We start from the raw sequence: 16,447 nt of genomic DNA on the forward strand, positions 1-16,447 counted from the left end.
GCTTATTCATACAAATTTTGGTTGATACAGCAACTCTTTTCTCTCTAAAGCTGTCGAACTGAAGAATCATGTAACCAGCTAATTTTTACCATGCAATGAACGCCATTAAAGAGAAAGAAAAAAAAAATCAGGTGGAGTTGCATTGCTTTTTCACTATTTCACCTCACTTGGCATGTCTTTCCATTCTCCAGTGCATTGTATGATAAAATGAATGGTGGATTTCAATACTACAACTTGTTCCGCAAGCAAAAAAAAAAACAAAAAACAGAACGATTTTTTTTCTGTAAAGACATGACATGTCTGTAATGGTGCTATAATACTTAACAAATGAATATCTTTGGTGAATAAATCTGTTTTGTTGTGCTTAAATCATCATTTGAAGTTTTTTTGCTAATTAGATTTGGGTGCACAGGGGCTGAACTGTGCACTGGGTCTTCTCCTCCCTGTCTGTGATTCCCCGGCCCCTCCATTTGCATCCGGTCTGTGAATCACCTGCCTCCTCTGTTTAAAATCTCAGCCATGACCTGTCATTCACAGACTGGAGGCAAGCGGAGGGGCCAAGGAATCACAGACAGGGAGAAGAAAACCCCATATACAGTCTGACCCCTATGCACCTAAATCTAACTAGCAAAAAACTTCAATTGATGATTAAACACGAACAAAAAAAAGTGGATTTCTTCACCAAAGGTATCAATTTAATCTATTTTGCAGCACCATTACAGCCACGTCTTTACTTTACAAAATCGTGCTGATAGGTTCTCTATAAAGGGAACCCGATGCTGATAAATGGTGCCCAATCCATGGCAGCAGGTATCAAACACTGGCTACAGGATCTCAGGAAGGTATCTTTGACTTGGAAACACTGCACAGTTTAAGAGAAAAACATACTTTAAAAGGTGCCGGAGACTAAACCACATGGAAGACCTCTTCCGACCCACTACCAGTGACTGACAGGTCTCGATTCTTGAGAGACCTGTCACTCAAAGGGAGAGGGCAGGGTGAAGCTCTCGGGGATCTACACCTCCAACAAGTTTTCCGTGCATCTTTTAAAGTATGGGGATTTTTTAAATGCTGAAGTGCATTGATCAAAAATACCGTATTTTTCGGTTTATAAAGACAAACCGAATTATAAGACACTAAAAAAAAAACGTTAAAAAAAAAAAGTCTTACAATCCGGTGGTCTCTTACCAGGTGGAAGGGGGGTAATGGCAGCGGTGGTGGAGCAGGGTCACAGGAGGCAGGGGCGGTGGTGGAGCAAGTCGATGGTGCGGGTGGCAGGTGTCCCAGATGCTGTGAGGTAGGCAGCTTCCAGAAACTGTTGGCGGTGCGGGCTTCAAATAATTGACGCCCGGCGTCGGCGCATGCACATATTGAGCTATCGGCTCAATGACAAACTGAGATCTCATCTGTGCACGCGCCACCTCTGGGCGCCATTTTCCTTAAGTCCGATGCTGTGAGATCAATGGGCCGGAGGCGGTGCGTGTGCAGATGAGATCTTGACCAAGAGCTCTACCTGCACACGCGCCGCCTCCGGGCGCCATTATTTAAATACCGCACCATCAACAATTTCAGGATGCCGCTGCCGCACAGCCCGCTGCACAGGCCCCAAAACAGCCCGACGCACAGGCCCCAGCACTGCGCCAGCCTCCTGTGACCAATCTGCACCAACTCCAGATAAGGTGCATTCGGATTATAAGACGCACCCCTCATTTTCCTCCCAATTTTTTGGATCTTATAATCTAAAAAGTATAGTATATGGTTAAAAATTATACAACTTGTATCTTATGCATGCGGCCCAAGGTCGGGTTGCAAATATGAGCTACCAGATTCTTTTTATGGATTGTGTGAGGAGCTGGCTGGCTAAAGATTAAGGCGGGCTTTCCACGCTGCGAAATCGCTAGCGATGTCGAGCGCGATAGCACCCGCCCCCATCGCACATGTGATATGTGGTGCTTGCTGCCGTAGCGAACATTATCGCTACGGCAGCGTCACACGCAGATACCTGCTCTGCGACGTCGCTGTGACTGGCGAACCACCTCCTTTCTAAGGGGGCGGTTCGTTCAGCGTCACAGCGACATCACAGCAGCGTCACTGAACCGCCGCCCAATAGAAAAGGAGGGCAGGAGATGAGCGGCCGGAACATGCCGGCCACCTCCTTCCTTCCTCCTTTTCCAGTGGAGGCAGGTAAGGAGATGTTTGTTGTTCCAGTGGCGTCACACACAACGATGTATGCTGCCCCAGGAATGACAAACAACATCGTACCTGCAACAGCGCCGATATTATGGAAATGAACGACGTGTCAACGAGCAACAATTTTTAACGTTTTTGTGCTCGTTGATCGTCACTCATTTGTGTTACACGCTGCGATGTCGCTACCGGCGCCGGATATGCGTCACTAACGACGTGACCCCGACGATATATCGGCAGCGATGTCGCAGCATGTAAAGTACCCCTAAGACTTATTGGACCAATTTATGTAGAGGGGACTTTTTCCAGCATGGAGTGCTGGCTATGTAGATCTTATTGTTGTGTTTGATTATAGATTTGCTTGCTTTCAGTTTATGATGCTCTTGAATGAGTGTCTCAGGGGCCTCCATTAATCCATTGTTCTCCCTTATACAGAATGTCAACCCCAGCCTGTCTCCATGGACTGTAATATAATTCCTTGTACTGCATGTGTTGTGTGTTTGTGCGTCTTTGTTTACCTCTCCATCGGGCTTCCCCAATACCCAATTTTTCAGACTTGGCTTGTGAAACCTTCAGCATACTTTGAGCTACATGTAGAAGATGTTTATGGGGATGGGTGTGAGCACTTCTGCTCATCCAGGGGGCTGGTCCCAGGAGAGGGAGAACAATAAGCCCCATGATTGGTTAAGTGAGTTGGTGCGGTCACATGGAGGAGCAAGGATCTGTTGTTGCGTCCAGGTCCTCGTGCCCTTGAATGGACTATAGAGAATGGAACTGAATAGATGTGCTACAGTCGTGATATCCATCGTCTGGATTTGAGGAACTATTCTAAGGACTGTTATTGCCGGCTGGAGCTGGATACATGCTCTATGGTTGTGTTATCTGTTGTCTGGAGGAGCATAAGGACTAAGCTTGCTGTAAGACCATGGATGGAAGAAATAAAAATTGTATCGTGAACCTGCCTAGGTGATTAATACAACCCGAGACCTCAGATGTTCACAAGTAGTGGCAACAGTGGGATCACCTATCGCTGGACAGCTTACCGGGGAAAATTACTGAGCATAAAGCAGAACGAGAATGGCTGCTGTAAGACCGTGGATGGAAGAAATAAAAATTGTTGCCTCGTTAACTTGCCTAGGTGATTAATACAACCCAAGACCTCAGATCTTCACAAGTGGTGGCAACAGTGGGATCACCTATCGCTGGACAGCTTACCGAGGAAAATTACTGAGAATAAAGCAGAAAGACTATTGCTGCTGTAAGACCGTGGATGGAAGAAATAAAAATTGTTGTCTTATTAACCTGCCTAGGTGATTAATATAACCCAAGACCTCAGATCTTCACAAGTGGTGGCAACAGTAGGTTCACCTATCGCTGGACAGCTTACCGAGGAAAATTACTGAGCATAAAGCAGAAAGACTATGGCTGCTGTAAGACCGTGGATGGAAGAAATAAAAATTGTTGCATCGTTAACCTGCCTGGGTGATTAACATAACCCACAATCTCACATCCTCACAGACTGCAATGTACTTTTTTAAGGCCAATTAGGTAATGTAAAACAAATCATACAGTACAGATTTGGAACCAGGACTACATAATGGTGTCCTCACCCCACTGGGTGGTCGTAGAACATTTTATTTACAACAGTTGCATAGAACAAAATCCAGCACTTTGTCACCCGTGATTACCGACAGCGGAACGGGTGAGAAACACAATAGCGTGTGCACTAAACAGCATGAAAAAAAACATGGAATTCAACACTTCAAGGCGACGCCAGCGACCATGACTTTGTAGCCATGCTGTAGAATCAGATTTACTTCCATGCTATGCAGCGCTAATTATCTGCAGACGAGTGACACAGAGAGCGATTAATTTCATGTGTTTGGCATATGCCATATATTTTTTTTTTTTTTATTACATTTCGTAAACCAAAGATTTAAGGGGCAGATTACATTCGGAGACCAGGTTTTTAAGCTTGGCAAGAAACAAGAAACAAGCAGAGTAGTTTTTTTGTAACATTAGTCGGCAGATAAATCCCTGAAAGCCGCCAAACCTTTTTCGAATTGGTATTGGCTGAGATATTGTTTTTCACAAGTGATGCTCGTTTCAAGTGGTGCTTACCTGTTTTTTTTGGAGCGCTCATCTTTTCCTCTTTTAACTCCAAATATTCTTGTAATCAGAGTGCTGAAGAGAAGTGTGGAGGAATTTCTCACCTAAAGTAAACAGAAAAAGGGGGTAAAACAAAATATCACGGAGGGGAAAAAGACTTGCAGATGGCTGCAGTACTTTCTTTTCAAAAACACAGCCCAGAATTGCCGGTGTAGTCACAATATTCGGAGCCACTTATAGACCACCGGACCTCAAAACCCACTTTTAGTTTAATGTTCACGTCGGAATTTTTAAACACACCTATTGCCCCTGTAATAATAAAAAACAAGCGCTCAAGTGGATGGACGCAAACGCTCTGCTTTTCATTAACAGCCCGGAAATATGTTTAGTAAGGGATATTTTCAACACGGTTGAAGGTTCAAGCAAGCAAAATAGAAACAGATCCAATAAGCAATAATTTCTAATAGTTCAATAACACCACAGAAGAAACACAAAACCCACGGAAAAAAAAAAATATGTAAATTTGGCATGGGCTTAAAAGGAGGGAAAAAAAAGCTGTCTCTAAACCTACTGCAGTGATTGGTCTTTAGGTATTCTGGTTTGATTAACACTTAAATACATCCCATTTCCTTAAAAGAAAAAGGTATCTAAATACAACTCTTCCTCCGTTATTAATACTTAAAAAAGTAAAAAAAAAAATATTTTTTTTTTATCTAATTTATTAACAAAAGATGTGGTCCTTTAAGAGAGAGAGGAGTGACAGCTTTATGAGATTTCCTGCGTCTGTGCTGTGAGATACAGCCTGGAAAAAGATGAACAGCATTTAAAGAGGTCCAACCACCAGGATTTTCCTATATAAACTAATGCCAGTGCTATACTGGGGCTATCATACTGATTCTATACATACCATTAGTTTTGAGATCGGATGTACAGTTTCTGAAATACAGGCAAGTAAAGTTTGTGATATGCACGTGCATGTTACTTGACTGATAGCAGCTACATAATATCTAATAGGTGTGTTGGGTTTTGCTCATTATTCCCGCCCCTGTCTGCCTGTCCTTTCTCCCCCCTGTCTTTCCTCCCTCCTTCCTTCCCCTGTAATACTAGAGACAGGGGAGGAAGGACAGGTAGCAGACAGAGTTGGGAATAACTATCAAAAACCAACCTACCTATTAGATATTCTGCAGCTGCTATCAATCAAATAACAGTGCATTTCACAAACTTTACTTGCCTATATTTCAGAAACTATACATCCGATCTCACAACTAAAGGTATATAAAGAATCAGTATGATAGCGCCAGTATAAGCACTGGCATTAGATTATATATGAAAATCCTGATGGTTGGTCGTCTTTAAACACAGGGAAGATCTGTGCTGCTGCTGAGTTATGGATGTAGTAATATATGAATCAGTGCAAGATGGGTTCCTGTGTATTATAGTGAAGAAGGAAGAAAAAATAAAACGCTACAGAGGTAAAACCTGTTGGCAAACTGTAGATAACCATTTTTAGTAAGGTACAAAGAAATAATAGAAAGTAAACCACACCCCCAAAAAACAAAAAATATTGTAACTAAAATGTGCTCTTAAAAGCAAGCATATAAATATTATATTATTTCCAGGCTTTGAATTTTTTTTGTAAAATATTTTTTTTTTCTTATGCCAAAACAAAACAAAAAAACTTCAGACAGAACTGTGGATGAGTCTTCTGTAGTTGTAGCAGTAGACAACAATTTGCAGTCGTATTTGCTTTGTATTGTTCCCTTGTGTCTTCATTTAGCATTTAGTGAGGTTGAGGAAGAGCTCATCTATCCCATTCCCCATTTAGGGCCCAGCACTAGGGAAAACTAGGGACAGGTATCCATATCAGCGCATAGATGAGGAACCTATCTAGGAGGTGAGGGACCCCAAGGACCAGTTGTAGGTTGTTGTCATGGGTCACCGCTTCTTCCTTTCGCAGGCTACAAGGCATTCCTTTCCCCTTCCTGTGTTGTCCTATACTGGTGGTAAAGCCTCTCTCCCCTGCCGTAACAGGTGCAAGCTATCCATGAAGTGGCCACAAATTACGGTGCAGATTCCCTAAGCCGTGGCCTTTTTGTTGACATTAGGCTACATTCCCTCAATGAGCTTTTGGTGAGTTTTTAATGTTGCAGAATTTCTGCCCCTCTTATCTAAAGTAGGTTACATGCGCTTTTGTTTTACATGTGTTTTTAGCGCGTTTTTGACACTACATTTTTTGCATCTTTTTGATGTGTGATGTTTTAAATAAAGCTCCCGTTATTTGGCTTTTATAAAACTTTATTGATATACTCATGTGCAGAATACAAGCGTTTGTGATGCGTTTTCACAGCAGGAATGCACTAAAAGTGCATGTGCATTTTTTGATCTGTACATTTGCCACATCTAATGCAAGTCTATGAGAAAACTCCGCACATAAGGCCGGGGCCACACGGGGACTAATGTGATCCTCGCATCACACTCGGGTCATGCTGGTAGCACAGCCGGAGACGAGTGTCATGCGAGTGTCATTGCGACTGAGGTCTGACCATGCAATTGGACCACAGCTGCGGGGGTGGGCCGGCACTGAGGTGGGGCGGGTCAGCGCTAAGGAGGGGAGAGCCAGTGCTGAGGAGGAGGGGGGACAATTTATCTCCCTCTCTCCTCCGTTGCCGGCTATTGCCATTCTCGCCCTGCACTCGCAGTACACCAGTGTACTGCGAGTGCAGTGCGATGTTTCTCTTACCCCATAGTTTTGAATGGGTGGAGAAAAAGAATCGCATTGCACCCGCAGCATGCTGTGACTGTTTTCTCGGTCCAATTAGGGCTGAGAAAATAATTGCTCATGGGTGCTGGCACATAGGCTAATATTGGTCCCAGTGGAATGTGATGTTTTATCGCATTCCAGTCGCTCAGATTTTCATGCCATGTGTCTTAGGCCTTACACTCAGTGTACCCGCTGAGTGAGAGAGAGGGCAAACTATCAAAAAGGGGTAAACACCTACCAATCCTACAACAGATTTACTATAATGTACTCTATGCCAGCTGATTAAAGACGTAGATTTAATTTTCTGGCACACTGTGTCCCCCCTAACCTTTGAGCACCTTTATCCAGCGACCTATAGGCCGAAGGTTGGCCTACAAAACGACAATCTTTACAAATTCCCCCATCCTATAACAGACAAAAATGACCAAAACACACAAATTTGGCACAACTTTTTGGGCAACAATTTTGGCACATTTCTTAATAAATCTTTGGATGAGTCAATTTGGATGGTTGGGTTGAGGGGTCCTACAGGTTTTTCAAGCTACATCTCAGGGAGAAGCCAACTCATAGAGGATTCTTCAACTAATCAGATGCATTTGGTGATAGTTTGTGCAATAGTCGCAGATTATTTTTGGATAGTTCCATCACATAATTTTGTACACTCATCCACATGTAATGCGCTCGAAAGCATAAAACCAACACAAAGTTATGATGTTCTTTCTTTCCAAGACCAACAAACCACATTTCCGGCCTTTGTGTCCTTGTTCTACACATGGTGTCCTTGAGTGGCTGCTGGTTACTGGATGTTTAGTACAAAAATTCTTTCGCCCAAGTATTTGGAATTCTAATTGGCACAAGAGCTGAACCTAAGTGACACTGTGTAGAGAGCAGAGAATTTTTATGTCGAAGGACAAAGGCGTATTCTATAGTGCTTCTCAGCGCTCGTAATCAGTTTATGATGCTTATCTTCCTCCGGTCTGCTGAGGCGGCATATTTTCAACTTTTAATTCCCACAGATAGCTGTATTGGTGTTTCATTTAGTTGCCGGGTTTACCGCTGTCATATTCATAACATCTGACGGCAGCTGCCAAGTTTGACAACTTTGTTAATTCTCATCGTGCCTACAAGAATATTTGTGTTCAATAAAAACATGTGTTTGTATGTATCACATATTCTGTGGATGGAGAGAGAGGAACAAGTATTTGGTGGATGAGAAAAACCCAGGAACACGAAAGAGTTTGTCAGATATCCCGAAAAAAACATATAAAAAACCCCCAAAAAACTAAAAATGTCATCCTGCGCACAAGTGCATTTACAGGGAACCTGTCAGGTGCAATATGCACCCAGAACTACGAGCAGTTCTGGGTGCATATTGCTAATCCCTGCCGAACCGTCCCTGTATCTAGTAGCACAGATAAAGAGATCTTTTGAAAAAGCATTGTTAAAGATTCCATATGATATGCTAATGAGCGCAGGGACTAGTCGCAAGGGCGTTCGTTCCCTTGGCTAGTTGGCCCCTTACAATGTAAGCACGGCACTGTGGGCGTGCCGACATGCTCCTGAATGCGCAGCATCAGAGGATGGTCGCGGTCACCTCTCTGCTGCCTTTGCATCCAACTCCTGGATTTCGGCTCCGTGTGCATGATTCCGGACTTTTGGTCATGCGAACTACACGAGTTTGAAGGCTGGACATGTACACCCGGCTTCATAGAGCGCATGACCGAAAATCCGGGATCACGAGCACTGAGCCGAAATCTAGGAGTTGGATGTGATGGCAGCAGAGAGATAAGCGCGATCATCCACTGACGCTAAGCATTCAGTAGCATGTTAGCACCCCTACAGGGGCATGCTTACATGTTAAGGGACCAACTAGCCAAGGGAACTAACGCCTTTGCGACTAGTCGCTGCACTCATTAGCATATCATATAGGATCTTTAGAAATACATTTTCTAAAGATCTATCTATGTTACTATAGGCTGGCACTGTTAGGTAGGGATTAGTAATGTGCACCCAGAATGTGCAGTCACAACCCTGAAGATAAATGATGCTCAGGTAATCCGGGGAAGGATCCCGCAATGTGTCCAGTGTCTGCAGTTCTGCAAACCTCTGCAGCAAATCACCTCAGATCATGGAGAAGCAGGAAGATCTTCTCCTTCTCAGCGGTCCTGTGTATTGCAACAGACCCTGGTACTGTGGATGTTGCAGCAGGGGAAGAGATGGTGGATAACAGGGTGCACCAGCCGCTCGCTCCCACGTAAACTGTAAATATGGTTAAAAGAAAAAATGAACAGCATCGGGCGCTGCCAACCACTGTGCCACTGTGACAGCACCTGATGAAGGGGACAGACTGTTCCAGTAACGTGTAGTGTAGAATAAAGGACTTTCAACTTTACTGTGGTTGGCAGCACCCGACACCGCTCGTTTTATCTTTTAACCATATTTAGGGTACAAAAGATAAACACAGGGGTAACGGGACCTGACAACTAGCTAGGCAGACAGGACGCTGAATAACTTAAGGTGTTGCGCAGGCACCTACCCTAATGGGAGGGTGCCTCTCAGCCATAGGCTGAAAGACATTTCCTGGAAACATCATGCCGACACTTTAAGAGGAGGGCCAGTGTACGCACGCGAATCTTAGGAGTATTCCTGGGAACCCTGTGCAGCATGTACAGGGCCCAGGAGGGGAGGAAGGCAGGAGAGCACGGGAAAGGCTGTGGGGTAGCAAGGGAGAACGGGACTTGGCCAGGGCGGTGGGTAAGTCTTCTCCCATGCCGGGATGCCGGCGCTACACTCATCAGGTCTAAGACAATTATAGAATGATGTATGCAGAACGTATTGTGAAATCTGGTTACTGATCCACCTTAAAACGCCCATGCACATATTAGTAAAGATGAACAAACTGATCTGTAAGATTTTGTAAGGACCTGCCAGCAATCTTATGTTTATGTCCGCTCTCTCATATGATGGAGGAAAAGATCGGGCATGCTGAATCTCAACACCTAATCAATTTGTTCTTAAGAGAGGTAACCGGTGGTGTTTGGCAGCGACTTTCACCCATCTTCAAATAAATGGAAACTAATTCTAAGGATCTGAGACTGTGACTACCCATTTTAATTTCTTAGTTTAAATAATTTCTTAGGATATTCTTTTAGGCTATGCTCATAATTGTGTTTTAGGCTACTGTCAGTGTTAATGTTGGAGCTTAAGTTCAAAACCACGGAAAACAGGATTCGGACACTTGCGCTCAGTAGGTCATGAAGTATAATGATGCAGCCGGAGTCACAATTTTTAGCAATATCCACCTAATGGAGGCAAGCTCCAACACGACGCTAACCACGTCTTAAAGCCCACCTCAAATAGGTGGATAGTACTAAAAATCATACCAATCATCGCACACAGTGGCCCCCATCAGCGCAAACATCCAAATTTTATTTTCCAGGGCTTCCAACACAAGTCCCAATGGAACCACTAACAGTATGGTAAAATTTAATATGAGCAAAGCTTTAAAGGGGATCTGTCAGCAGGCTTTTGCTATGTAATCTGACGATATAATGTTACAGTGGTTAACACACATTTCAACAATGCGTCTCTTATCACACTGTGTGCTATTGTTTACTTGTTATGTTTGTTTTAGCTTCAGAAATGTATAATTGTGGACTAGGTCAGCTAGTCCAGCACACTCCCTAATAGCTCTACTACATGCTAAATTTACAAACTCTGTGTCAGAATGTGTAACGCTCTTGGCCGTTGTAGGGGCAGCAGGTGGGGTTAGTGAACCCACTGGGCCACAGGGGGGATCCGGGCTTACCATTAAGTAGGAGGGGCTTAACTAAGCACCCTTCGTGAGGCGGTTGCCAGGTACAATTCCCAGGCCAGTGACTGGGACTGTGGCAGCTGACCCCCAGCACAGGAGATGGACTCAAGTATAGACACAGGTGGAGGCAGGTACAGGCGGGATGGCTGATGCAGGAAGGTACAAACAGGTATAGTGGGCATGACAGTGACAGATAGGTATAGGAAGACCGGTACAGGAGACGGACACAGGGATACCAGTAAAGGAGCTTGGACCCTGACAACTAGTTAGCAGACTTCTAGTCAAACTAACTAAAGATGTTGCGCAGGCACCTCCCCTAATGGGAGAGTGTCTTAAATACATAGTACCTCTCAGCCATAGGCGGAGAGGCATTTCCTGGAAATAGCATGCCGGCCCTTTAAGAGTGCCAAGTGCTTTAAGCACACTCCTAGGAGACCTGAGCTACATGCAAAGGCCCCAGGAGGAGGAGGAGGAGGAAGCAGGAACATACGTGGATGATCGCAGGGCAGCGGGGGAGGAAGTAACCCAGCTTGGGTGGTAAGTAAGTCGGTATTCCTGCAGGGACGCTGGTGCTACAAAATTGCTGCACCCAGTGAACTAAGTGATGCATCGTTGGATTCAGAATCTCTTTGCCTACATCATGCTGCTTTCAGATGAAGTAGCAAAAACCTGCTGACAGATTCCCTTTAAGACTGAAAACAAAAGCCCAATTGTATGTTCTTCTTTACTTATAAGCATCTAGTATGTTACACAAATCCCTCTGTGAATATTTCCCTATGATCTCTACTCGATGATAAACTTGTGATAATTATTCAGCCAGATGGACGACAAATTGATGTACAGTACATCACTGACAGTCAGACTTATTTATGATACAAGTCTGCCAAATGGTTCCTATCCACACTGACATATGTGTCCTATGCAGCCTTTAACACTGGCCGCTATAAAATATCTCTTATCTTCAAGACATGGCAATATATAAACAACCAATAAATCTGTCGCCAAAACGGATGCAAAATTCAAATCTTTGCTTGTATTTCGCTACCTGTAGGCCCTGTAAATCTCTGGTGGCTGCTGCAGCTGTTTGAGGAATGTATTAAGTCAGGAGACAAGAAAGGTAGGTTGTACATGTTTTAAAATATATAAAAGAATAATTCCTATATATACAGGACAAAGGAACCAGGACCAAAGTGAAAAAGACAAAAAAAAGCAGAAATCGAGAAAGAGAAAAAAAAAAAACGAGAAAGAAAAAAAAATGTCTGTTCATTAAAAACATCTAACGTTTGTGCAGAATACTGTAGAAACATCATCTTCATTGAGAAGGGGGTCTCAAAGGGAACCAGACATGTCCCCAAATGCTATTAACCTGCAGATATGAGGTTAATCTGCAGGTTAATAGCATTCTAAATTCCGTCTGCCTCAGCTTTCAGTCATGGAGGAGCAACTTCAGTCACTCAACTTCAGTCACGCTCAATATACTGTGAGTGGCAGCTGTATTTACTCCCGGGCACTGACTGATAGCCGACTCAGCAGTGCATCAGTGCATAGACAGCCGCCACTCTCTGTGTACTGAGCAGTGACCGAAGCCAAAATAACTGGCAATAATAAGGCAAAGACATTTGCAATATCTAACCTCCACCTACAATGGCAAATAAGCAGTGGGTGAAATCAGTGTGATTTGCAAAAATAAAGTTGCAACAGCTCACTGTTTTTACACATCATGAGATGTTTCTTGTGTGGCACCTTGTTAATGAGATACCTTTTATAGGATTGCTTTCCAATTACTGATAGATTTCAGCTGGTTTTATCACTTTCTATGGCCTTTTGCACCTCTCTTTCTTCATATGTTCAATACTTTTTCCCTATGTAATTTCAAATTATTTACATCACTAATTTTATGGACATCTATGGTTTGATATTTTTGCGCCTGTGTTACCAATAGCTGGTAACAAGTTCACGTCAATAGCCCCTTTAGAAATACATTTACTTAGAAAATTGGTGACGTGTTCAAGACTTATGTTCCCCACTCGGTGTTTATATATATATATATACACATAGATATATATATAGATATAAAAATATATATAGCTATATATAGACATATATATATAGATATATATATATATATATATATATATATACACATATATATAGATATGTGTGTGTATATATGTATATATATATACACACACATATATATATATATATATATATATATATATATATATATATATATATATCTCAAGAGGTGAATGAATAAGATAGACTTTAAAGACTGCAAATTAAGTGAAAATGAAAAACTGGTGAAAGATTCCCAAACCTAGACAATTTAGTTTCAAATGCAGTCACGAATCAGGTTCTATGAGATTACTGGAAGACAGCAGTATTCTGAACAGACCAAAGGATTACAGTAGGTGCACACGGCCGTAGAATCCCTCACCCAAGACAATGGGGTCAGTTATGCAAATGAGACTCGGATGAAATTGTGAGCGAATGGAAGCAACTCAAGTACAGAGTATAATGGAGGTCAATGGGAAACTCGAGCATTTTTCCACAAGATTTCACGGAAAAATGCTTAAAGGGAACCTGTCCCCAGTTTTGGGGCCTATAAGCTGCGGCCACCACCAGTGAACTCTTATATACAGCATTCTAACATGCTGTATATAAGAGCCCAGGACGCTGTGTAGAACGTAAAAATCACTTTATAATACTCACCTAAACGGTCGCTGCAGTGGAGTTGGGTTATATGGGTGTCTTCGTTCTTCAGTGCCGGCGGCGCCTCTTTCGGCCATCTTTGTAGTCCTTCCTCTGAAGCCGGGGTGCATGACGCGTCCTACGCCATCCACACTTGCCAGCATGGAGGTCCTGCGCAGGCGCACTTTGATCTGCCCTGAGCCGGGCAGGGCAGATCAAAGTATTGTAGTGCACCTGCACGGGCTTGGCGAGTTTGTATGACGCAGGACGCGTCATGCACAAGACTTCAGAAAGAGAATGAAGTTGGCCGAAAGAGGAGGTGCCCATATGGCCCAACTACACCGCAGCGACCGTTTTAGGTATTATAAAATGCTTTTTACGTTCTACACAGCGGCCTGGGCTCTTATATACAGTATGTTAGAATGCTGTATATAAGAGTCCGGTGGTGGTGGCCGCAGCTTATAGGCCCCAAATCTGCTGACAGGTTCCCTTTAGGTACCTAATTGACTCCCATTTTACACGGGTACTCGAGACGCGCCCATCCAAGAATCCAATTGCTTGTTAAGAGAACAGAGCACCAGAGCATGGTAGCGCTCACTCATCACCATTAATACATTTATACTAAATTTCAGGCTGAAATCTACAATCCTGCATTAATTTTCAGATCCCGTTTAAAGAAGTTTGAACTCTTATGTTTCTCTTGTGGGAGTGTCTCTCCCTGTAATATAGGCTGCAAAAGAGCTCTGTGTGTATCCAGGGTGCTAAGGTTTTCAGTAGCTCATGTATCAACACAGCTTTATCCCGCAATTTCCTCTATATGAGCGTTCCTCCTTTTCCATAGAAGGTTTTCTTTGCTTTCCTTGAGATACTTTTCCCTTTGTCTACGCTGTAGAGATCCGTATAATCCCCCTCCTCCTCGCTGCTGATATTTTAAACACTGAAAGCTGGGAGAATTTCAGATCAAGGAGTAGGAGCTCTTAAGGATTTGTATTAGTTTTGCACATAAAGGACCTATAGATGCTCTAGAGGAGCAAAAAGAAGAAAACTTCCAGTGAAGACTAACTTTACATTTAGGAAGCAAATTAACAAGTAGAAAAAAAATCTCTGCAAAGTTGTCCATTGCTAATACAGAGAAACAATCATCAAAAAAATAGTAAATGTTTAAATGGGGTTTTTGTGTTTAATGTTTTTTTAAATTTGGAATTTTTTTATAGGCTACTGTGCTTTTTCAGGAAACATTACATGTACATTAACCACAATGAACAAACTCCACCCCTATCTTTTGTACGGAAGCATCTAATGAGCGTGTGCAAAGGCTATTATGAAGGAAGGGGGAGAAGGTTAGCTGTGGTGTCGCCTACTGTGGCTGTATTATCACCTATGTAAAGACGTGTAGTCTGTCGTACTGTTCCTGAAAGAAAAGGAAGTACGAGTCTAAAATTTTATTAGTTCCAGTGTGAAAACTGCTAGGTTACTATAATTTTATTTATTTATTTTTTTAATTTAAGATCTTGAAAAAAAAACCTGACAAAAATGAAAAAAATAAAATAAAATAAAATAAAATACATGTCATCTGAATGCTGTCCCATTTTTTTAATGGACCCATAGAACAATGGCAGAATGCAATATGACTCATGGAGGAAAATAGTGCATGATGCAATCTTGCAATCATTCGTCCAGTGCAATGTTTTATCAGATCGCACTCGGACCAAAAATTGTCTGCACGAGCCCCTACGGGGCGGCATTATAATGGTAATTAGCGAAAAAGAACATGGTACTCCCCCACTTAACGGGGTAGTCCTATCTTACAATGGTGTGCTGAGTGACCCCTAACCAGATGACCATGTTTAACACTTCGGGGCCACACCCTAAGGGTTCGTGCAGACTGTATTTTCGGTCAGAGTGCAATCCAACAAAACATCACACTAGAATCGAAAATACAGTCTGCATGAGACCTTAGGGTGTGACACCATAGTGGTAAACATGATTACCTGCCACTCAACAGTCCTCCCCCTTCCCCTCGGTGGCTAACCACTAGCTATGCTTCTGCAATGGTCCCTTTGATTTCGCAATTGGCAGGGGTCTCAAAGCTCAAGGCCTCGTCAATTAAAAAGTTATGGCGTATCATAATGATAAGGGACAACATTGTAAGATAGGACTACTCTGTTAAGTGGTGGAGCACCATGTTCTTGGCTAATTAATTCTGTCTTGTTGGCACCAGCTGTACACTGCTCCCACGGCCGCTCATTCTTCTTCTGGGGCCACTCATTAGGGTCATGCATATTCACTGCTTTCCCCGCCCAGCGGCATCTGTGATTGGTTGCAGTGAGACAGCGCTGCAAACCTGTGTGACAGTGTGTCTGACGCTTCCAATTACAGCGGGTTAATAGTGTAGAGCAAAAAATAAATAAAATGGTGTTGGTTCCCCTCACATTATGATACCCAGCACAGATAGAGCCCATGGCTACAGACCCAGCAGTGCGCCTATCTTGGCTGTCTATCAAAGTAGGAAGAACCACATGCAGCTTTTTAAAAAAATATGGAAAAGGCTTGCGGTCCCCCCCAATTTTCTTAACCAGCCAAGATAACGCCAGACAGCTGGCGGCTGGTATTCTCAGGCTGGGAAGACCCAGCCTAAAAATAACAACATGAAGCTGCCCAGGATCGTCAGATCCATTAGATGCAACAACCCCAGCACTACTTTACCCAGCTCTTCCCGATTGCCCTGGTGCGGCGGAAATCAAGGTAATTAAGTGGCTAATGGCAGCCCTAGAGTCAGCGGGGATTGATTTGAGAATTCTCCAATCAGTCTTGAGAAACGTTGCAAATCTGAATTCACATAGACTTTGCTGGGAAGACAAAAGTAAAACATTCTGACAACA

General features: G+C 43.2%; 1 protein-coding gene across 1 annotated transcript in view; it reads right to left on the reverse strand.

Annotated features, from left to right (window-relative positions):
• Window positions 1-16,447, reverse strand: part of THADA (THADA armadillo repeat containing) — a 906,435-nt gene that overhangs the window by 542,664 nt on the left and 347,324 nt on the right. Inside the window, 1 exon segment of the mRNA XM_075341438.1 lies at window positions 4,309-4,400. Within this exon segment, the coding sequence (XP_075197553.1) occupies window positions 4,309-4,400 (92 nt within the window).

The sequence above is a fragment of the Anomaloglossus baeobatrachus genome, chromosome 3 (assembly GCF_048569485.1).
Source record: "Anomaloglossus baeobatrachus isolate aAnoBae1 chromosome 3, aAnoBae1.hap1, whole genome shotgun sequence".
Taxonomy (NCBI): domain Eukaryota; kingdom Metazoa; phylum Chordata; class Amphibia; order Anura; family Aromobatidae; genus Anomaloglossus; species Anomaloglossus baeobatrachus.